This window comes from Carettochelys insculpta, chromosome 1 (assembly GCF_033958435.1).
Source record: "Carettochelys insculpta isolate YL-2023 chromosome 1, ASM3395843v1, whole genome shotgun sequence".
In the NCBI taxonomy this organism is placed as follows: domain Eukaryota; kingdom Metazoa; phylum Chordata; order Testudines; family Carettochelyidae; genus Carettochelys; species Carettochelys insculpta.
This window is the reverse complement of record NC_134137.1, coordinates 134,368,107-134,392,717: the sequence shown is the minus strand read 5'-3', so window position 1 is coordinate 134,392,717 and position 24,611 is coordinate 134,368,107. Positions and strand designations below refer to the sequence as shown.

Here is a 24,611-nt window from a genome sequence, read left to right as displayed (position 1 = left end):
TATGGATGGCTTTTGCCGGAGTCCCGTTCCATCTGCATTACGCTTACCTGCTGCAGGCAGAGAACCAACGTCTTGGCACTCTGGATTCTGTTGTTATTCCTCGTCCTGCTCAGAGTTTCTTTGATTATATCTCCAAAATCATTGTAAGTCTATTAGTGCAAACAAAACAAAATACAATTGTCACTGCCTTACTATAGCTCAATGAATAGATGGGGCACATACTGGATACACAGGAAGAACAATGGCTCCTGAGAAAAACTGAACAATTCATAAAATATTCTGTGCCCTAGATATCTTGCTGAAAGGAACACTTTTAACAAGTTTTCCAAAGGATAAATTTATTTATGCTCCTTTACAAAGTACTGTGAGATCTACAGATGAAAAAAATGCTATAAAATAGGTAAGTATTATTATGAGAGGAAGACTGGATCAGTCATCTGGAAACCGAATACGGAGCTTTTCACAATAAGCTACTGATTTGCACCTAGCCCTGGCCACATGCAGACCAAGTGTCATCACCAGCAGATGGCTATTGAAACTACCAACTCATTTTACTCACGTTTAGAGTGATCCTAGTGACCAAGCGACACCCCTCACAAATGGCATCTCTCTGGCAGTCTGTGCACAAGCCAATAAGTCAACGAGCAAGGGATTAAACTACCCTCTCATCTAGTGATTATTCATTCTACTCTCTGGTACAGACACACAGCAGCAGGGAGAACGGTGCACGACTATGGTTCATTTCTGCCATCATTTTGTGAATAAACAGCTGACTCCAGCCTGCAAGGCTCATAATGCAGCTCCTGCCACAAGCCCTAGAGTCACTTTAAGGCATAAATGCCTTTTCAAAGCTACGTGTTACCTTCATATAGTGCTTATAGACCTCAGCGGCCGCAGACATCTCCACCATAGTAAAGACAATTAGCTTGCAATAGGCTGAAAGAAGACTCCGCCTCCTGTGCAAATCATTCAGTTTGGAGACCTCCATTTCCCTCTCCTCCTCTTCTGTCCAGTCTAGGGAAAAGAGCATGCCAAGGCTTTGGTCTAACATTTTGCTCAACATATTTTATTTTTAAGACCGACTTTAATCTGTATAACACAAACTCAGCTGTTCAGTCAACTCTCTGAACAACAGATGCTATCCTTACCAGATGAAATATGTTTATTTCCATTTCCAACCTTACACCTGATGACAGTGCAAGCCGCTTATTTGCATACCTGATCTTTCCAGGGATTTCACATTTCTACCAGTCAGAACCTTCTTGTAAGATCCTGGCTATAGCTGCACGACAGGGCCAAAAAAGAGAGCACAGAACAAAATCCAAACACACCTGACCAAAAAAGGATGAATGAACCATATCCACATCTTTCCCTGAAAAGAAATCAGTGTGAGTGCTCAACTCTCAGTTTCTGATTAACTCCACGCAAACAAAACAGCACATGCATCCCAGGGTAGAAGAATTAGTTGCACATTTTTAAGTGGCTCTTAACAAAGGGAAAAAAGAATTTATAGATCATTATGAATATCTAAGCCATTTGGGAAATGGTTAGTTTCCATGTGGGTGACATTTATATAGGTTGTAAACTCTCTGGGGCAGGTCGCTTTGTTCTGTGTATGGAGACCAGCACAGTAGGGTTCTGTCCATAACTGGGACCCGCAAGCATTACTTCAGTACGAACAATAATACATTTGGGAACCAACTGTTTTTACGGTTTTGCCACCCTGGCTGCTGGAGGGGATTGGAGAGGGAAAGAATGGGAGGGATAAACTCTTGCCTGGAGTGAATTCTGCCATCTCACTGCCAGAAAGCTTTCTGGATCTCAGGTCTAGGAGTTCCATGTGACCTGCTTCTGGCTCTCAAGACAGCATTTGGCCTAGGAACCAACGAAAGGCAGGTAGGCTGACCAGGAGTAAATGGCTGTCAGGGTTGCAAATGACATGGGGCAGCTCCCGGAATGGGCAGATGGGTTAACAGGAGAGAGATGACAAAGAATGGCTCCTGGATGAAGAGTTTGCAGAGTTTATTGTAGAAGGGAAAGTTAGAGAGTAAGTTTGGAGGGGAACATTGGGAGGACTGAACATAAGCTTCTTATTATGTTGAGTTCTTCAGAGCAATGTGCTGGAAGAATATCACAGAAGCATAGAAACACAGCATGGAAAGAGACCTTAAAAGGTCAGAAAGTACAGGCCCTGTACTGCGGCAGGACCAAGCAATCCTAAACCATCCCTGAGAAGTGTTTGTCCAACCTGTTCTTAAAAACCTCCCTCAGAAGCCTACTCCAGACCTTCACTACCCCTATCGTTAGGAATATTTTCCTATGGTCTAACCTAAATATTCCTTGCTGAGTATTAAGCCAATTACTACTTGTTTTACTTTCAGTGGGTGTGGAGACAATTGATCACAGTCTTCTTAACAGCCCTTAACATAACTGAAGACTGTTAGGAAGATCCACCCCCCCACCAGCCCAACTCTTCTTTTCTCAAGACTAGACATGTCCAGGTTTTTTCAACCTTTCCTCGTAGGTCAGGCAGTCTAAACTTTTTATCATTTTTGTTGCTCTCCTCTGGGCTCCCTCCAATTTGTGTATGCAATTCTTAAAGTGTGGTGCTCACCTAAGGCCTCACCAATGCCAAGCAGAGGAGGACAGTTACCTTCCATGTCTTACATGGGACACATCTGCTAATACACCTCACAATGATACTTGCCTTTTTTACACCTCTATCACACTGCTGACAGGGACACCATTTGCAATACACTATCATCAGGGACCGGGGCTTGGGTGAGCCTACTGGTCCTACACAGATCAGAGCTAGGATTAGAACATCTGTCAGTGACTGAAAAGTCAGGGGGGTAAGATGCCCCAGTAAGAAATCAGGTCAGAGGAACCAGAACCACGTTAACTAAAGAGAGACAAGGCTGGGTCCAAAGCAGGATTCAAGATAAGAGCATGGCTAGAATAAGACTGGGAAAAAGGTGGGAGCAAGTCTGACAGGAAGGTGGGAGCAGGAGCTATCACAGCCATGGGCTGATGGTTTGATCAACCACTTCAACTGCTGTTTAACAGCTGGAGTGTGGTTAACAGGATCACTCTAAGCCATTAAAATCAACGTACACTCACCTCAGTGCCTTCCAAACTAACAATGCCTCCCTTGGTAAAGCCACAAAAGACAAACAGCCGTATACTAACAGAAGTGGTAGCCGTGTTAGTCTGTAACTTCACAAACAAGCAGTCCTGTGGCACATTAAAGACTTAGGCTATGTCTACACTAGAAGCATCTGTCAACAGACGTAACTCTCAACAGGGAAATCTCGATGGAACCTCTGTCTACAGATTGCATCTACACACAACTTGCTTTGTCGACAGAGGGATGCCAGACTACACTGCCCTCTGGTGCCAAAAAGTGAAATGGCAGCTCTGCAAAGAGGGCTGCCCGGCAACCGGAAGTCCTCTCTCGACAGAAGTGTCTACATCACAGTTTTGTCAACAGTCCTCCATCGAGATTGTTATGCCTCAAATTTTTGAGGGATAATACAGTTGAGGCAAATGCAGAGTTCTGTCATGAATCTGTCGACAGAATGCTTTCAGTGTGTAGACGTCTTCTGACTTATGTTGATAGAAGGCCCCTTCTGTCGACAAAACTCTCCAGTGTAGACCCAGGCTAACACATTTATTATGTCATGAGCATTCATGGGTAGGACCACATATCTATACTAGCAACACCATCACTGGACCTAACCACATCAGCCACACCACTCGGGCTCATACACCTGCACCTCCACTAATGTGATCTATGCCATCATGTGCCAGCAAAGCCCTTCTGCCACGTACATTAGACAAACCAGACAGTCTCTGTGTCAAAAGATGAACAGACATAAATATGACACCAGTGATGTGTAACTCCTTTTTTCCCCTCCTTCCCCAACTCTGGTGCCCTTGCTATATAAACCCTGAATTCTATTTCTCTATCTGTAAAGAAATCCAAAGAATTAGCAGTCCATCCACCTGACGACATCAAACACAAAAGCTACGTCTACATTACAGAGATCTTTTACAAGAAGCCCTTCCAGTAGATCTTTTTTGAAAGAGCTTCTTTCGAAAGAGTGCATCCACACACAAAAAAAGCAGATCAAAAGAGTGATCTGCTATTTCAAAAGACAGCATCCACACAAACCCCGCTCTTTTGAAAGACCAAGGCCAGGGGTCGAAAAATCCAGACACATGAGGACCGCTCCTTTGAAAAAAAAGGGGCTGCAGAGCATCTACACACGTTTCCTTTTGAAAGAAGCTGTCGAAAGGGGGTGCACTTCCTGAAACGGGAGTGGAAAAGCGATTTCGAAAGGAGTGCTGCATTCTTTTGAAAGAACGCTTTCTGTGTATAGACGTACTATGGGATCTTTCAAAAGAACTTGCTAGTGTAGACGCAGCCTGCGGGTAAATGGCATCAGCAAATGTTAGCTTACTTTCTTTCTAAGGATAGTGGCTGACCTTTGATTTCTTCTTCCTCCTCCTCCCCTATGAAAACATGATCCTGGATAAACAAAAGCATTTTGGACTGCAGAGATGTGCTGGGAAGATACTGAAGAACTCCTACAGCTTCATCCTCACTTGAAGTTTGGTGACTCAAAATCATCATCAAATCACAGAGTATCATGAAGGCCTGTAAAATGCACACATGCCAAACTAGAAGTTAGAAAGTTGGGAAAAAGCTGCCAGACTGACAATGTTTTTTAATCTCTGTTACCAATTATTATTCCTCTGAGACCAACACTCTGTCTTTGAGCCGTGCGAGGTGGAATGCCCATAACTCAGCCCCTCTGGGAACCAAGACTTTGTGAGAGCAGCACATTCAATCCCAATCCGCATCTGCTGAATATTTGGTAACTTGTACAAAGAAGCTGCATCTTGTCATGTGCCAATGCCACTCTTCTTAGAAGTCTGAGAAGCTGAACTACTGGGCACTTTGAACCCGATTATCCTTTTGTGTAGTTACATTGTTAACAAGGAAACCCATGTTATAAAAAAATTAGGGTGGTAAATACACCCAACAGCAACAGTGTGTACAGTGACTATTAAAAGGACTGCAAATATAGGTATGAAAATTCAATTTATTTCCATAATATATGCCAAAGGTGTCCTGCCAACTACTCAAGTTCAAAGGAGATTGCACAGCACATCAATAATAAAGACAGCAACCTTTCTTTTCCTCTGCCACCCCCACCTCCCTTTATGCTTCCCTGGGTCACAGCCCACTGGCTCCCGATCCAGCATACTCCATGCTGTGACCTCTGTTTATATAGTCATGTTAATGCTGTGAGTCTTCTGATCCTCTAAGGCTGCTTCTACACTCGCCCCCTCCTGTCAGAGGGGCACAGTAGCAAGGCAATTCAAAGCAAGCTAATGAGGCGCTGGTATGCATATTCAGTGCCTCATTAGCAAAATGGTGGCCACGCAAATATTGAAGTGCGGACTAGGCGGGAGTAAGGGAATGTCGAAGTGGGGCTTTTATGTCGAAGCTGCCCCCATCTACACTGCCAACCTGCAATTTGAAGTCTGCACTTCGAAATTCGTGCGACCGCCATTATGCTAATGAGGCACTGAATACGCACATTAGCGCCTTGTTAGCCTCTTTTGAATTTCCTCATTACCATGCCCCTCCGACAGGAGGGGGCGAGTGTAGAAACAGCCTCAGAGCCATTAATCCGTCCCAAGAACACCTCTTCCAGGTAAATTTTACTCTCTCTGCTTTACAGATGGAAAGACTTCAATCAGTCAAAACTGCAGTTAGAATTTAGGAGTTCCTGGCACCTTTGCTCAAACCTGTAGATATCCTCTCTTCTCTTCTCCATGCCACAAACCTCCCCTGAAGCCCAGAAGTTAGGAAGGTTGAGAGGGAAAGAGGAAGGTTATATTGTATTGTATATTTTAGTAGTCTTTTTCGCTTACATGTAAAATTTGAGACAATTTTGCAAACCCTTACAATATATTTTTTTAATGAAGGGCTGCCTTCATTGCAGCCCCAGGATTTTCCTACTAGCAGTACTTAGCACAATTATTGTTAAGGAGGAAAAAAAAAAATCTTCCTATTTATATTTCCAGTACAGTTTTACTTAATGCTGCAGTTCAGACATAACCCCCAGTCCTGCAACTGGCACCATGCAGATGCAATGCTGTGTTTGTGCAGTGCACCCTGGCTGCCCAGTGCTCTCATTAAGGAAGATGCCACTTATTTTAAAAGAAGACTTCTAAGAAGCAAAATAAAGAAAGAAAAGGATTTAAAGGAGGAATGGACAAAACACCTCCCTACACAAACCAGCTCCTAGAGAGCCACTGACCTTTTCACTTAAGTCTTTATCTTTATGGCTGAGGAAGCATGCACAAATGTGGCAGAAAAATCTCAACTCTCCATTCAATGCCGAGAGAACCTCCTAAAATGTATGAAGAAAAAACCAAGATGAGAGAAACAATGGGCACAGCTACCTAAGGAAGAAGACGAGTGGAGTGGGGCATCAAGACATGTACAGCTTTTGGATCAGTCCCACCCTTCCATCACTTCTGAAACATCAAGGACAAAAGACGCTAGTTCCATGTTGGTATCTTATTCTGTATACAGGGTTCAAAAGAGGAAGAGGGCAGACTGCAGAAAACAATACTCACTGCAGTCAGAAATCTCTAGACCAGGGATCAGCATCTCCCAGCACAAGCACCAAGAGTGACAGGCAAGCCAATTTTCATCAGCACACAAGACAGGAGCTCAGCCCTGCCCTTACTCACCCATGCAGCTGGGAGCTCGCCCAAAGCCATGCTGCTTGTGGATTAACAAAAGACCAGCTAATGCTACCAACCACCACCTAAACAGTAAAGCTCTGCCTCTTAATTTACAAGAAGTCATGTGGCACCTTATAGACTAACAGATATTTTGGAGCATCCAAAGGACTTCTTGTTTTTGAAGATACAAACTAACACGGCTACCTCTCTGATACTTGTCATCTTAATTTATTTATTAATGAAGCTGTTGTAAGTAGGACTATTAATGCCTTTAAAAAGTATCACCAGCACTCGAACTGTACATAGAGGTCAGAAGGTCCATACTCCGCCTCGGACAAGCGGCTGACCCCTGCTCTAGACAAAGAACCTACACACTTATTTTTTAGCTGTGAGTGGATCAAAATGCCTGAGCATTCTCATTTTTGCAATTTAAAACTAAAATACCCCATGAAGTGCTTAGCATGCTTTTGGGGCTGCACAGTATCAGTTCTTAAAAAATTATTGTAAAAGAAAACTGATGGTGAGATTGCCTAACACGTGCCTTGGGCATTCTTCATGCACACCACAGTATACTAAACAAAAATGTACGCAAAGACTGAATTCCAAAAGTTTTTACTGAGTATCGTATTTTCACTTTCGTTATTGTTGTTGTTTTATTTTTAAAATCTGTTTACCAAGCAATCCTTGTCTCCACCACGTGCCAAGATTCAGGAACACAGATCTTTGCACCAAGCACAAATGAGCATTTGTTTAATTGAATAATGCCCTTACACAGATTTTGAAAATCTCTACTTTTCCAATATTAAAAACCTCAGAGGAGAGAAATGCCTAATCCTAATTTGGTTTCTCCAGGGAAATGTTCAGAGGATCATTTTGGGAGAGCTTGTGTCTTCCAGCCATCAAAGGACAGCAACTGAATGTGAATGTTTAAAGTACACCGCTTGGGTTCAGAATTATTTGCACTGGCCAACCTTGGAAGATGACCTCTCCACAGCTGAAGATAGCTGCCATAAGAGAGCAAAGTACGTGCACTGTAGAGCTGGTAGGATCATCTGCAAATAAAAATATATACCTTTTAATAATGTGAAAGGCTTGGTAATGAAAGCAAAGAATCAGCATCTCTTAGGCTACGTCTATAATAGATATAGCAGTCGACTGCTGACACGCAATTTTAGTTATGCCAATTGCATAGCTAAAATCAACTTATCAGCGATTGACTTTGATGTCTGTTTACAGGGAAGAAGATTGAAGGGAGCACTTCTCCTGTTGACCTTCCTTAATCCTTGCTGCTCATGAGGAGTTCAAGGGTCGACTCTGATCCTGGAAAGCACCGTTTCGCACACGTGCAAAACAAAACCCCTGAAGATCGACCCACTCTGCGGCAGTGTAAGCCTAGCCATATTCTGTATGCTGCTTGTAGTAGTATTTCTGCAGCACGAGACACTTAGATCCCAATGCCAGATCCAGTAGGCTTACACGCAAATAGGCATGGACTTCCTCAGAACATTTGTCACTGAATTAGGATTCAGTAAAGCAGTTAAGTCTTATTTACTTCAATGCACACTAAGCAGGCACAGGTTTAAGCGCTTCGCAAAACTCGCACGACGTATTCATGGTCAGCGAAGCCTATTAGTTGGTAATGCTGAGCAGCATTCATACCTCCAGCAGTATTAATGCTAAACAGTCAACTTGAGGTTAATAGTTTAGATATTAGTTAATAAACAAATTGGCTTCACTATTTGTTTTGTCAGTAATGGGTCTGTAATACTTTTATTTCTGATTAAATTCAATCCATAAGTGACAAGCAAATCCCTGAATTATTTGTACTTAGTTCAGAGCAACATTGCATAATAGAGAGAAACCCTGTTTATTGTTCTAAGAAAACAATTATTCCAGATTCCAACAGTGACACCTTCAGCACATAACTGGACAAGCCTTGCATTGAATTCATGTCCTAAGTCCACTGACTTCAATGGGGTTACACCAGAGATGAACTTGTCTCTCTGTGCCTCAGTCTCCTGATCTGCGGAATGGGAATAACAGCATTCATCTCCCCCAGAGGAGGATGGGGTAAGGTGGAACTCTGATTCGGGACCAGTGTTCCCTCTATTTTTTTCCACCCAGGGTGGAATAAATTCTATTATGTGCACCGAGACATGTGCTGATGCACACCACCAATAGAAACACATTCTGCCCATTGTGAGTGGCAATGGATGCTCTACTAACCAGCTGGGTGGCACCTGAATCTCTACTGGGTGGCTGCCCAAGTGCTTAGCTTACAGGGAACACTTTACAGCCTGTAAATGGCCTCATAAATTTGTTACATTTCACACATGCCCAATTGCCCCAATTCCTAGTTACCTTCTCCAGATGTCCAGTACTGTAAACATCTAAATCGCTCTCTTTGATGGGATTGTGGGAGCTAAGGTTTCTGCAGGTTGGAGCAAGATAAAATGCAAGAAATAATCTGGGAATAATGGATGGGAGTGGGTATTACAGGGCAGGGCAGAGGCAATATTAAAAAACAGGCCCATGCACAGCTCCAGTGTAAGGTTTAGTTAATGTTTATAAAGTAATTTGAATAAGATAAATGCTTTATTAGTACTAAATACCATCAACTTACCTGGACAGGCAAACTTCCATGGTTCATCTCAAACACCAGTAGCTTTAAAGTCTTCCCATAGAGATTCCATTTGGTGAGATTGTGAGCACTGCCAGTCAAAAAGGAAATTACATACCATACTAAAATAATCATAAAGAGAAAAGAGAAAAGCCACTGTTTGTAACAGTCCCATTCCTCCCCATATACAACCTGCTCCGAAATATAGGACCACAGCTACCAAAGATATTATGTTTTTATTTGGGAAAGAGAAGGTGATGACCTTCAGAGTGGTTCCTAAATTCATTAAAGGAAGTAAGGAAAAAAAAAATCTCACTGACATGGATAACAAGTAAAAGGTACCCTCTTTTTACCAGCATCTAACGGATACCAATGATTCTCTGTGAAAGCTAACTGACGAACACCACACAAAAAATTAGATCAGCTTTGCGTGTGCTTGATCCTTTTGTTTCCTGTGATCCATATAATTAATTTGGAAACAAATAAAACAGCCTCCATCTATGCAGGTTCTACGTAAAGCACAAAGATCTCCCTCCAGCTTGATGACAAATGTTAAAACCGGTCATGATTTCTGCCCTTTACAATGAAATCTATTAAGAGGGCCCAAAATATTCCAATATAACGAAGTTTTCATTACAAACAGAAAAAGGAAAATACAGATTTAGTGGAGCCTAATATCCATTATAGTCTTTAACACATTGTTTCAGCAGTTATCACCCAATCTCATTCCTGCTACAAGTATGCAAATTGCATGAGCCAAAAGGAATAGTAATACGCAAAAGGAAACAACTGCTACACTTTTTCCACACAAACCAGGAATGCTCTCTCCAAACACTCATCCAGTAGAAAATGAGTCACAAACTCATCAGTCAACCACACACCTCATTTGGAAATGGAAGTAAACAATTAGGCTGCATCAGAAAAAGCATACTGTAAACTACTGTGTTACGCAAAAACTACTAACAAAATTAAGGAAAAGCAGCAATTTTTTCAGCATAGGAATGTTTCAGTGTTCAAATGTAAACGTCTGAAAGACCAAACAGCACTTTGTTCAGCGTTACAACCAACCTCCATTTTCAAGGTGTTTGTAACTCTGAGGTTCCACTGTACTACTTCCCAAGAGAGCTCTCAGGCGTCATGCCTTAAATAATATTGGGCCACGTCCACACAGACACTTTACTGTGCTGCAATTTTCTTGCTCCGGGGTGTGAAAAAACATCCCAAGCACGGCAGCCTCCGGTGTTCGAAAGTGCCAGTGTAAACGGCTTTAGCTACTCCCCTCATTTAGGTGGTTTACAGAGAGCACTGCGAGAGCACTCGCCCAGCACTAGGCCGTGCCCACACTTTCACTTTAAAGTGCTGCTGTGGCAGTGCGTTCATCTTTCAAGTGTAGACTTAGCCTTAGAGTTCTTTCTGGAGCAACAGGGAATCCCAGCAATGCAGGATGATGCGAAAGCTTCTCCTGGCTTATGGCCCAATACTGCCATACTCTCTATCTTACATGCTGAGGTGTCCCAGTTATGCCATCCTATTCAAGCCACCTATTCAAGGTGAAGGTTTGCAGAACTAGGCCACTAGTGAACAAGCAAAAGCATTCCTCACTCCATGAGAGGACAGCTTCAGAGCCTTGCTCTTTGAGAGATGGAGACGGGATAAATTAGAGTACTTTTACTGTCTTCTCTACATGCTGATTGCCAGCCTGGACACTAAGGTGGTCAAACGCTATCCAGATAAGAGGTAGGACACGGAAACAGTCCCAAGCAAAGGGCCTACATGCAGACAGTGGTATCCGGATCCTGTAAGCAGTCCACTTGCAGACCTTTGATTGACTTCAGCACTGCCAGTCCAGCCCTGCTAGTAACTTCAACAAAAACTCTCTGGACAATGATGCTGCCAACATTTATAAGAGTCCAGAAACTAGTAGGAAAAAATGCTTGTGATAAAAAAGGAATTCTACCTGAACGGTATATGTGTAAACATCGCACCTACCGACTATGTTTATTCATTTATGAAAGCTTGACTTGCCAGCCAATCAACAGCATTTTCTGCTTTTATAGCAGCACGCTAACATTATAGGAAAGGAAGGCAATAATCATGAAAATAAACATCTCACTTATAGAAAGCTGCCATTCTTCTCAAAGTGGAATATATTCGGCAAATTCCTTCTTCATCTGTGCAAAGACCTTCTCCCTAAATTACACGAGTTAGGAAAGAGAAAAGAATGAGCAGAGGTGTTGCGGGTAACTGCTACCTCCTCTACTAACCCCAGCCTTGAATTAGACTGTGTCTCAGTTTAGAGAACCATTTGTCCTTCCCTCTAAGATAAAGAATAATGCACATGGTCTGGAGAGAAGTGATATGTCTGGGAAATGCCGAGCTGCTATCCTCACATTATAACATCCTCATAACTGAACACCCCACAGCTGCTTCTCGACACACCAGGGTCCTGGGAATACAAACTACAAAGCAGTCCAATGCAGACGTTTTCATGTTGTGGTGTGTGGCCACGGTCAACCCATCAAGCACCTGCTAGAGAGCTGGCTCTCTCCCTTTTCAGCTGCCAAGTCACACAGACAGCTAAAAATACATTAAATACTTTCCTAATATTATTTTCCCATATATACAATTCCTGTAGTTTCCACAAGCATACAACAGCACCACAAATGGCAAAGGAAGTACTCCTTCCAATCAAGAATTAATAGAGGGGGTTCCAGAACAAAACCTTTTTCTTTAGCTGTGGTACACGTTACACAAGTGTTCAAGAAATCCTGTGGACCTCATACCCTTATTTCTAATTAAAAAAAATACACATTGGCAATAGATGTCTACTTAAACTACCAAAATAAATCCAATGTGATTTTTTTTTTCCCCTGACACTTTTACAGTCCCCCAGCACCCAATAAAAATCAACTTGTCGGAACTCCTGTGCCATGGCATGACACCTGTTACCGACAGCAGAGTTCATCAGCTACAGACTCCTGTTGTTGACACCAGCCAGCAAGCTATTCATATCTGAACCGGCTGTTCCTGCTTTTGAGAATTAGTAGAAAACTTGGAGAGAGATCAGCAATCCTCCTTCCAAAAAGCAAAAGTACTTTTAAGATAAAAAAAGCTACTTTAACGTGATCTAATAGAACCTACAGAATTATCTTAACCCCCAACCCCCAACATCAGCAAAATTATAAATGGCTTTTTGATTGCTGCCAATGTGTAAAAATGTAGAATTATACCTCCTCCAAAATACTATATATCTAACAGATCCATCTAGTGTTTCTCATTAGAGCTTAGATGAGCAATATTAACCCCGGGGGCTAGAATATTCAGTAGCACTCTGGCCATAAGAATCCACACGACAGTGCGTGCCCAGAAATCCCATGCTCTAGTGTCAAAGAACACACCATCCCTTCTCTTTCCCTTCTTCCTGCCAGAACATAATTCTCACTCTTTTAAAATGTAAACAGACAGCCCTTTCAGAGTATACAAACTGCTTTTGTTAAGTTTTACTCTCCTGGAGCAAAGAAAATCCATCTGTTTACATTCTACCTTGTATTTATTTCATTTGATCCTGGTATGTTTCATGTATTTCTACTTCCAGTCACACGCACCTCGTGCCAAGAGTCATCCAGCAGCTCATTAAATTTGTCCACCAAGTCATCTATCAACTGAGTTCTGGCAAGATCTGCCCTCCTGTGGATGGCCAGTTCTTCATTGCAGAGGATATAGTATGTCCTGGAGCAAGCCTCGAGAACATCCGCATCAGAGTGTTCAGCTACAATACCTTTCACCACTTTCAGCAAAACATCCAAGTGCTGCAAGTGATCGTGATGATACAGTCAAGTCAACAGTACGCCTACTTATGTTTATGCCTTTTTACTGTATACAACTAAAAACAAAATAAATGCCAACTTGGGGGTGACATGGCAGGGTTCACAGGACACAATTTTGTTTTGTTGCTCTTAATTATATACCTTTTCTACTGTCACATAAGAACAGCCATATGGGTCAGACCAATGGCCCATCTAGCCATGTAGCCTCTCTTCTGACAGCGTCCAGTGCTGGATGCTTCAGAAGAAATGAACGGAGCAATTGCCTAGCAATCTATTCCATTATCTGTCGTGACTTCTGGTAGTCAAAAGTTTAGGGACACCCAAGGCACAGGGTTGCATCCATGACCCTCTTGGCTAATAGCCACTGACGGACCCATCCCGCAAGAACTCATCTAAGTCCTTTTTTGAACTCTGTTATAGTTTGGGCCTTCACAACATACCCTGGCACAAAGTTCTACAGGGTTGATTGTGCGCTCTATGAAGTGGTGCTTCCTTTTGTTTGTTTTAAACCTGCTGCCGATTAATTTCATCAAATGACTCCCGGTTCTTGTGTTACATGAGGGTGCAAATAACATTCTTGATTCATTTTATCCCCAATCAATCAAGATTTTACAATTCTTTCCTCTACCCACTTTCCCACATTGTATCTTTTCTAAGGTAGACAGTCCTGTTTTTTAGCTGTTCCCTAAACCTGATAATTTTTGTTGCGCTTCTATTCCCCCCGCCCATTTCTAATATATGTTTGAGATGGCATGTGCACACCTTTGATCTACAGAGTGACATTATGATATTTTCTGTCTTATTTTCTATCCCTCTCTTAACGGTTCTTAACATCCTATTAGCTTTGTTAACTGCTGCTGCACACTGAGCAGATGCTTTCAAAGAGCTATCCCCAATGACTCCAAGATCACTTTCTTGAGTGGGAACAGCTAATTTAGACCCCTATCATTTTGTATGTATAGTTGTACACCTGGATATTTTCCCAAAGTCTTAATTAGTTACTTCAGCCCCAAGTTTAGCAATACACCTGACTCTAATTAAAAATAATCGTAGAAGAGATTGTTGTGGAAGACAGCCCTCGAGACAAAAAGACTGCCTTCTGCCGTAACAAAGCTGGAGCATGTTTTGGAGATCCCCTCATTCTGTGGCAGGCTTATTCCCATGAGGGGGTTCTGAGGCTATGTCTACATGGTGAGATATTTCCAAAATAATTTATGCAATCTGCACTACACAAATTGTGTAAATTATTTTAAAACGCCTCATTCAAACTTGGTGCCATCCAAACGGCACCAAATTTTGGCATAAGTGGCTATTCCAAGGGGTTTCATTGCTCCTCATATGATGAGGAATACCAGAACTGCAATAGTGCACCCGAAATAGCAGCGCTATTTCAGATGCTGCAAAAAGCCACAACATTGATATTTCAAGATATCTTTGTATCCCGGCATAGCACCCGCCATGTAGATGTAGCCTGACAGTATTGCTTGTTACACAAACAGAAACAGATAGCAGTGCATTTCTGCCATATTGCTATTGCTCTATCTCCCCTTCAGCTAATCTTGTGTGCTGTGAGTATCCAAGGACGTGATTTTTCCCGTGCCTTGTTATGGATATTTACAGGGGATTAATTTGAGCAATCCACTCCACTTACATATGGCCTTTGCTATTTCACGGATTTCATCCTTCCACTCCTGAATTCCCCTCCTCCGCATGCAGAAATACTATCCCCATTCTTCTCTTTGCACTTACTATCCTCCCACAGCAGCTGATGAGGGAGACAGTCTCCAATGAGAATGAAACTTCATTTTGTAGTAAGCCGCTGGGAGATACCAACTTGAATACATATTTTAACTTCCCCTCTTCTCCGTCCAACAAGAGGTCAAACAGCAAGAAGTATTAATTTATTCCCAAAGCTGGACCTCCTGCATAAAGTCATAAATCATTATCCACTGGGGCCTGAGATTAACCTTGTCATAGCCATAAAGACAAATGTTAAAGCATTTCCCCGGTGGCCTCAGTTCAATTCTGAAGGGTTTCAACAGGGTATAAGTATTCCCTTCATGTCTCAACAGTCTCCTGACTGTACCAAGGCCTCTCTATGTCCTGTAAATGGTCTCATAAACTTGTTGTATTTCACACATACCCAACTGCCCCAATTCGTATTTACCTCCTCCAGACGTCCAGGACTGTAAACATCAAAATCATAATACTGGGGAATTTGCAGGAGGAGCGCCAGTTTTTCAGCATCTGAAGAATACTGCAGAAGAAAACAGGATATGAGTGCACTACAGGAATTTTAATGAAAAATTTAATGTGCACTCACAGAACAGCTGCTTGTTACCTTTGCCAAGAGCTGGGGAAGCACCATGATAAAGTGCTCTGTAATTTTGGTACAATCTTCCATTTGTATTTTCTTCTCTTTTGCAGACAGGATCTACAGACAAAGCATTTGGCTTCATTATAAAATACTCTGGGAGCTGACTGCAATGTTACTCTTACCTTAAGATTCACTTTGCACATCAATATTCCTTTAAATAACGCAAACCACCAGACTGAGAGAACTATCTCCCCATGGGATTTCACCCCCTACCTTTTCTCCCCCCGAGTAAAACACACAAGTTAGTGTTGAACAACCAGAGCACTTTTTGGATGCAGACTGCTTTATAACTATATGTACTGATGGATAAAATAGTTACTGTGTGTCGTTAACATGCGTCCACTGAGCTGAGCTTCCTCTAAAAGCTCTTCTCATTCAAAATGCATTGATAAGATGTTTTGTCTGAAGGTCAAAAGGCATTGTGCTTGTCTTGTAAAAACAATGCTGCTCTCTTTCTGCCTATGTACCTGTGACTAGCAGAGTGCTTTGGGCAGAGCACATTGGGAGGACAAATCTGACTGCAGCACAAATAAATATATTAGAATAAAATCCACTGACCTTCTTGGCTGCTCCCCTGCCCACAGGAGGGTGACCTTCCGCAGCTTCTTGAACAGTCACTAAGATGATTTCTATGAGGACAGTTTCCTGAGCGTCACTCAGTGCTGTAAACAAATCATCATCCCCTCAGTGTCTCACAAAAGAAACATGAGGATGCCGGGATGGGTAATGGGAAAGTCTACTCATTGATCAAAACAAATTTGGACAGGGAGACACATGGCCAAAAATGGATGAAGAATGTAATCTAAAATTATTTTCTATCTCATACAGAGTGAAAAATAGCAATTATTTCTTCCATGGCACTTTTGGGAGTTAGGAACCTAAAAATATTATTAAAAATCTGGGCTTTCATCCCATAGCAAAGAACTGACTCTACTTCTGTCACAATAAGCAGTGTTCAAGTAATTTTCTACCTGAAAGTAAAACCTCAAAAACATTGGTCCTCGTCTACACTAGCAAGTTCTTCTAAAATATTTTTCAAAAGAAGAGGCTCTTCCAAAATATCCAGCGGAGCATCCACACACAAAAACTGTTCTTTCGAAATTAAATCAAAAGAATGCAGAGCTCCATTCAAAGGTGCTCTTCCAGCCCTGTTTCAGGAGGAGCACCTTCTTTTGAAAGAAAACCTGTGTTGTTGCTCTGCAGGCCTTCTTTTTTTTTTTTTTTTTTTGTGAAAGATCAGTCCTCACAGCACCCGATCTTTTGATCCCTGGTCCGATCTTTTTTGAAAGAGCAGCTCATTCTTTCGATCCACTTTTATTTTGGAAGAGATCTTCCTGAACAGCTTCTTTCAAAAGATCGCTCTAGTGTAGATGTAGCCTTGGATTTCTGCAAATGACACTAAATTCAACACATCTTCCTTTACCATGGCGAATATCAGCTCCTCATTACTGTGTTCTAGTCAGCACAGTTAGGTCTCTTTGCTTACCCATGAAAACCAATGTGCCCCTTAAATTTAAAAAGGTAGATTAAGGTTTCTGAATGGAAAGAAACTTTCATGTAGTGAAGTTATTCTGTGTGTTTCACTGCAACCTCAGCTACAAAACACACACTGATTCACAGAAACTGTCATTTTTAATTTACTTTAGAATAAAATGAATTTTACTGAGTTTATTGCAAGTGGCTCCCAAGGCATTTGCCAGATAAATCAAGAGATTCAGTGTCACAGAGCTAACATTCCTCAGAAGAGACTAGGCCACATGGCATTGATATTTGAGGGCACCAAGTCATGGCAGGACGCTGAGCCAAAACTGTTGTGACTCTCTACAACCAGGAGGTTGTACAATCCATATGACCCTGCTATAGTTCAAGGGGAAGGATGTTTCTTCTAGCAAACGAAACAAGAGTAATCTGGGCAACATTACAGTCTTAGCTCACCTACCTTCTCCTTCTTCAGCAGCGTCCAATAAAAGAGTGGTCATGCACTCCCAGTCCTTCAGCAAACTTCCAGCCCAATCCCACAGGCTGTCTACAAGGTATGTGACGTGTGTATGTAGCTAGAGATTAAAAAACATAAGCCTCAGGAATCAAATATTTACTGAAATGTGAATATATATTATTTATTTATTCCCCCACCCCCTCGGTTTCTCTCACATGTGAACATATTCTTGTCACTGTGTGTATCTTTTGACTGGACCCAAATTAAGTAAGAATTGTTCAGTTTGATATATGGAGAACAGCACAGGAGACAAGGTTCCCAAAAGGACAGAAAGAAGATTTCTTAAAAAGGCTACTCTCCCCAAAGCTGTCCGGAATACCACTGTTTGGTGTTGGTAAACACCTAAAATGCCCACACCAGCTCAGGAACTTGAAATGAGTTGCACGTTAGTTTTTCTTTCCCCCGCCCCGAAAGCCAGTTCAACAACACTTCTGCATAAACAGAGCTGTAGAATAAGAGTCTTAGTACAATCAAACACAGTGTGCAGTTTTATCTTACTGAAGCTCATCCTAGAGGAAGTACCATCCCAAGATCAACAGTTCTGAGCATGGAATCAGAAGGATCTTTCAAAAGGAAATCTCTCCCTCCACCCCCGCTCTGACTCAGAATTCCTTTCTCCTGCCTATACCCAGCCACATCTCAGTACTAACTCTCAGCCAGCTGCACAGGATTGGAAAGCCTCTCCGTTTTACCTCATCTGTCCCCAGCTACGTTTTCCTTACCTCGCTCTCCAAGAAAAAAGTTATTAGTTTTCTCATGGACCTGGTATTTGTTCCAAACTTCCCTCTTCTTTTGGGTGCAACTTCCTCTTCAGTTCCCAGGTAACTAAGCAGCCTGCCAATGGGAAAAAGAAGTCAGTTCAATTCTCCCGTGCACCTTTAGATTACTCAGGGAAGATGCCGAGATTCTGTCAGGACTTCAGGCAGTTTTACTGCCTTCATTTACAATCTAGTCATCCATTCATCGAACATCCACTTCTGCTGACCGCTGGAGGGGGAGCCACTAGATTATTTTTTAGCAGTGGGTTCAGAAATTTCACATGAAGAAAGACACGTTCCTGGAGCTTTGTGAGCAGCCTGCGCTGACCTCCAGCCAAGAGACACACATCAAAGAACACCTATGCCCATCCAAAAGCAGATTGCTACAGCTGCCAACAAGACGGATGCTGGAAGGTCAGCCATGGGTAAACCGGTGGCAAAAGGTTTCTAAGCCAATCAGGCATGTGGTTTACACCAGTGTGGCAGGCACAAAAGATATTCCTCAGGTAGTTGCTGGCCTTGCAAGAATGGCATTTCCAAACTTCACAAGATGCACACTGATGGCTCTCGTGTGCCCACAGTTTGCTTTCCTCAAGCAGCATGAGCATATAAACTGCAAAGGGTACTGGTTCCATTGTTATGCAGGCCCTGGTGACTCACAGAGGCTAATTTATGAATGTCATTGTGGGCTGCAGTGGAAAAGGTCAAGATTCCAGAGTTTCCTGGAAACTGGGAATCTACGCTATTCCCACAACATGGCGTTATCAACAACAGAATTACTGTCATACACACACACACCCCACCACCACCACCTTGCTGTGCTGGGTACACCCACTTTCACTTTTGCCTGTGAAACCAAATCCTGATTTCAGAGGCCCTGGCAAAAGACTATTTCATTACACTCTGCAGATGCATATGGGCTGTTAAATGTGCTTGGGGCAGATTGAAATCCCATTGGAGACGCCCACAGACCAGTCTGAAGTCCAGCGTCACCAACGTGGCTTGTTGTGCTCTTCACAAGCTCTGCGAAGCCAGAGGTGAGCCATTTCCCCAAAAGGGACCTACGACCGTGAGGGGCTGCTGAATCAGTGCCTCAGCTAGAACGTGCAGCTATCACAACTGGAGCTGGATGCATCCAGGCAACAGAAGTCAAGGGTGCTTTGTGCGCCCACATTACAGACTTCCATGGCCCAATGGAGAGAGGCAAAAGTGCCTTTATAAATGTGCTTGAGGGAAGTTGGTGGGGATAGCACTCACTGATCTGGGGGCAGAGAGGTGATGTTCGGCAGTCCAGGAGGAGTGGGGGCTTGATTGCCCTGCAATGGACTTACAAATAACATTTATGAAATGATGATTCACAGGAAATGACAATAATGTGGGCTGCTGTACCTAATTGTAGAGAGGAACAGCATTTGCTTCCTATTTACTATTTATTCCTGATCATGTGGTTAGTTTTTTTTTATTTCAAAAGCTGATTGTATGAAGAGATGCAGTGATTGCAATAACCTTCCTTGGTGATATAAAAAGCTGCATTTGTAAACATGTTAAAACAGCACAACTGTCGCCCACTGCCAGGCAGGCCAGCTGGTATTTCAACACGAAATCACCAGTTATAGAAGAAAATTTCCAAAACCAAACAAAAAGAAAGTTTAGCGAGAAATGCAACCATGACAGAACTCCCCCTTTTGCTGTATATCACCTAACCTCTTAATCCCCTCTTCGTTCTCCTTTCCCTTCTTTCCCTGTTTTCTGAATACATAGTGCCAGGGATTGGAGACATAGATAACCATAGGGGAGTAGGGTCAAGGTGGAGGGCTGCAGAGGGTACAGTTGCCCCTTCTAGCCATTCTTGGGGCCTGATTGTATTGACCATCCTAACATGGAGTTTTCCAAGCTGTTTCTGGCCTCCATGCATAGTGTGAAAGAGGCAGCACGAGCCAGTAATCTTGCAGCCATGACTGAGGTAAAACAATCAGTTTTTGGATGAACTTTGTCCTCTTCCTCCCTTAGTCACCAGTCCTGTTCTCGGAACTGCATAATAAGCGTCTGCTCCTGTGCTGAAACTCTGTGCAGTTTCAGGACAGTCAACCTCAGCCTTTTCTCCTGCTTCTTGGTACTCCTCATCTTCAACCTTAAGCTCTCTACCTTAAGGACCTGCTTGTCAGAACCTCTCAGGTACTTCAACCATAACTCCTTCATGAGTGGGAATGGACATCAACAGAGGAATTGGAGGGGAAAGTGGTATGAATAATCATGGTTAGCTTTTAACAATGCCTCTCCAAAGCCTTGCCAAAAGTATTTTCATCAATTTTTGCTAAACAAAATACAGAATGTCATTAAACTGTAGATATGGAATATTTATTAATTTCCTTCATAGCATGGCAGTTCCATTCACTTCCTACATCCATTGTCATAAAGGTCCATTTATAAAAGTTACTCCTGGGAAGTTAGATTTTATCTTTCATTGACGTGCCTGAAAATTGGAAGGATATTTTAATCTGTGGACTCTCTCATTATTCAAAGCCTTTAAAATGTATAAGGCAACTTTCAAGGGGAAAAGAAGAGGCCACCTTTGCAATTAATCATAAACAGCTACAAAAAAATCCAACAGATGCCAGGTGATCAACTGGCTCATCAGAAGCAAAACAACAGAGGAAAAGAAAGGAAGGCTGCATAGTTCTTGGCATGATCTAATACCTCTGGACTAGTCAGTTGTTTTATACTTTATTATAGTCTTATACCTTTCTCAAGCTTGTTTAACATGTGGGGGGTGGGAAATGAAGCAGTTAGCCCCAGATATTAGCCCTCCACTCACTCAGCAGACGAAAGCACATCTGGTCTCCTCCCCAGACAAGTCACCAAGTGAAAGACAAATGTTTAATGTCCCTTGCAAACAAATCCATTTTGAATCTGAAACAATGAGAATATGCAAAAAGTAGCCAGGCAGAGGTACCTTTTATAAAGGAATTCCCCAGCTGCTACTGCCAAAGGTCTGTGCGTGGCATAAACAAACTGGAACAAGGTTTCACAGTCGTCAGATGATAAGGCTCCCTCGCAGTCCCTATGCAAAGGCAGAAGTTATGCAGATTTAGTGAAAAAGGGTTATACATGTTATGCTAAGCCTGACTTAATACTGGACCTGATTCTCCACCGGCCCATGTTCATCCAGCTAGAGCCCTACACAGATACAAAATTTGAATCCACATCTGCAACTCCATCTGCAATAATGAGCCACAGGTATCTGCACTGACATCCCTGGAGGTAGATACCTGTGGGTATAAAGCAGATACACGTTGAACCTCTCTAATCCAGTACCCTTGGGACCTGACTGGTGCAAAAATGAGAGAATTTGCCATAACACAGGAGGTCAATATCGTCTAGCACATTACCAACATTTCCACTGCTCACTCAGCTCTGAGAAGACATTTAGAGATAAATTACAGCTAAACAACAGCACAGAACACTGGGAGCCAGGACTGGCGGCTGTAAACAAACCTTATGGGGCACAGGAAACTTGACCACAACCATGATAAATCTCGTCCAGCTAACTAAAATCATGACGGATTACAGATACTGACAGACAAGAGTGTGTCAGACTAGAGAAGTTCAACATGTACCTGCAAATTTGCAGGGTTCTAGATACAAAATTTGTATCCGTGTCCATATCTGCAAAAATGAGCTGTGGAGAGCTGCAAAAATGCGCTGTGGATAGTCACAGCTACATCCATAGATGCAGATACCCATGCATATAAAGCAGATATCCATGGATTTACAGGGCTCTACATATAGTCAATTACACCTCTGCAAATTAAATCATGATATGCTACATAATCAGAGCATTAGTATTTTTGTATTCATTTTTGGAGAAATGTGTCCACACAACATATAAGGAATGAAGAATCATGCTCCCTGTGTGGCATACACATTCACATAAAAGCATGGTTATGTTGTATAAAGCCTCTACTCAGTCCAGTACAACACAGATTAAGTCCTGTAATTTTCTGTAAGCTTTGTTTTGTAGCAGCTGCTAGGTCTATATTAAGTATTATAAGTTAGTAAGAAATTGTTTACAGATATCATAAGTCTGTAAGACATTTTGGCTGTGCCTTTGTAAAAGAAAATCATCTCTTTGAACTGAGGTTTCCTTTGTGTGAATGAGGAAAGCGTGAATGTGGCTTGTGCGCAAAGGAATCAGTCTCTGAAGCCGACCTGTCTGGACAACAAGCTGCCAGCAGCGCTCGACAGACAGATAACAATAGGGGTTGAGCCCTGCAAAAGAACCCATGTAAGAAAGAGAAAGAGGTCGCATCAAGAGAAGATCAAAGTCTGGTGCCCTCAGCAGAGTCCTGGGGCAGTGGGACAAAAAAAAGAGCTATTGGCCTGAAAGACCAAAAAAGAAGGGTGCAAAAACTTGAAAGGACTTCTTCTCATCACATCACCACTCTCAGGACATCATAATCAAACCAGCTGACAAAGGGGTTGCTGTTGTCATCCTGAATAAGTCAGACTATGAACAGGAGGCAGCCAGACAACTCTCCAACACATTTTACAGACCTCTCTCTGCTGATCCCACTTTGGAATTCCAAAGGAAATTACAACAACTACTGAAGGAACTCCCTGCTGCTAGTCGGGACCTCATTAACTCAGACACACCATCTGAGCCGCAGCCTGGATTATTCTATTTACTTCCCAAAATCCACAAACCTGGAAACCCTGGACGCCCTATCATTTCAGGTATTGGCACCCTTACCACCGGACTATCCAGTTACATGGACTCCCTCCTCAAACCCTATGCCACCAACACTCCCAGCTATATCCGAGATACCACCGACTTCCTGAGGAAATTACAAAACATCGAAAAGTTCCTGATAACGCCATCCTTGCCACAATGGATGTAGAGGCTCTGTACACGAATATTCCACATAAAGACGGATTACAAGCAATCAGGAACACCATCCCTGATGCCACCGCAGCCAATCTGGTGTCTAACCTCTGTAACTTTGTTCTCACACACAATCATTTCCATTTTGGGGATAATTTATACCTCCAGATTAGTGGAACTGCTATGGGCACCCGCATGGCCCCACAATATGCTAATATATTTATGGCTGACCTGAAACAACGATTCCTCAGCTCTCGTCCCCTATTACCACTCCTCTACTTAAGATACACTGATGACATCTTTATGATTTGGACCCATGGTACAGAGGCTCTAGAAGAATTCCACAGAGACTTTAACAATCTACACCCCACCATCAACTTATGCCTCGATTACAACATGCAAGAGATACATTTCCTGGACACTACAGTACTAATCAAGGATGGCCTGATCAGTACCACACTGTACCGAAAACCTACTGATCGCTATACTTATCTACACCCTTCTAGTTTGCATCCTGCACACGTGACTAGATCCATTGTTTACAGTCAATCTCTTAGGTACAATTGCATTTGCTCTGATCCAACTGACAGAGACCAAAAACTACAAGAACTTTACCAAATATTCATAAACCTGAATTACCCACCAGGAGAAGTAAAAAAACAAATCAACAGGGCCAGACGCATACCCAGAGACCAGCTACTCCAAGATCGGCCCAAAAAAACCAAGAACAGAACATCACTGGTCATCACCTACAGCCCCCAACTCAGACCACTGCAATGAATTATTAAAGACCTACAGCCTATTCTTAATCAGGATGCTACACTCCAGAAAGCCCTGGGTGACATGCCTGTTCTCTCCTACAGACAACCTCCCAACCTCATGAGGATCCTTACTAACAGCCACAGTCTATACCCCAGGAACACCAGTCCTGGAACCTTTCCCTGCAACAAAGCCCGCTGCCAGCTTTGTCCACATATCTTCTCTGGAAATACCATCACTGGACCTAACCAGGTTACTCACAGAATCACGGGCACTTTCTCATGCTCCTCTACTAACATCATATACGCCACCATGTGCCAACAATGCCCAGATGCTTTGTATATTGGACAGACTTCTAACTCCCTTAGATAAAGGGTCAATTGGCACAAAACAGACATCAAAACACTCCAGATCCACAAACCAGTTAGTCAACATTTTAATGGAATGGGGCATTCTGTCAATGACCTCAAAGTATGTGTGTTACTGAAGAGAAATTATCGCTCCATTTTAGAGAGAGAAGTGGACGAGCTGACTTTTATATTCAAATTCGGCACATTAACACATGGTTTAAATCGTGATGGGAACTTTCTGAGTCACTATAGGAGCTCGTCTGCATACTTGGCT

The 24,611-nt window shown here is 42.6% G+C and overlaps 1 protein-coding gene across 1 annotated transcript in view; it reads right to left on the bottom strand.

Moving 5' to 3' along the window:
- Positions 1–24,611, bottom strand: part of LOC142012321 (cohesin subunit SA-2-like) — a 97,286-nt gene that overhangs the window by 17,655 nt on the left and 55,020 nt on the right. Inside the window, exons 13-26 of the mRNA XM_074992257.1 lie at positions 21,300–21,407; positions 18,311–18,422; positions 17,532–17,646; positions 16,151–16,254; positions 15,557–15,649; positions 15,383–15,472; positions 12,994–13,197; positions 11,502–11,578; positions 9,392–9,479; positions 7,740–7,820; positions 6,336–6,428; positions 4,489–4,660; positions 863–1,014; positions 48–149 (exon numbers count right to left, since the gene is read on the bottom strand). Of these exons, the coding sequence (XP_074848358.1) occupies positions 48–149; positions 863–1,014; positions 4,489–4,660; positions 6,336–6,428; positions 7,740–7,820; positions 9,392–9,479; positions 11,502–11,578; positions 12,994–13,197; positions 15,383–15,472; positions 15,557–15,649; positions 16,151–16,254; positions 17,532–17,646; positions 18,311–18,422; positions 21,300–21,407 (1,591 nt within the window). The remainder of the gene's footprint in view (positions 1–47; positions 150–862; positions 1,015–4,488; positions 4,661–6,335; positions 6,429–7,739; positions 7,821–9,391; positions 9,480–11,501; positions 11,579–12,993; positions 13,198–15,382; positions 15,473–15,556; positions 15,650–16,150; positions 16,255–17,531; positions 17,647–18,310; positions 18,423–21,299; positions 21,408–24,611) is intronic.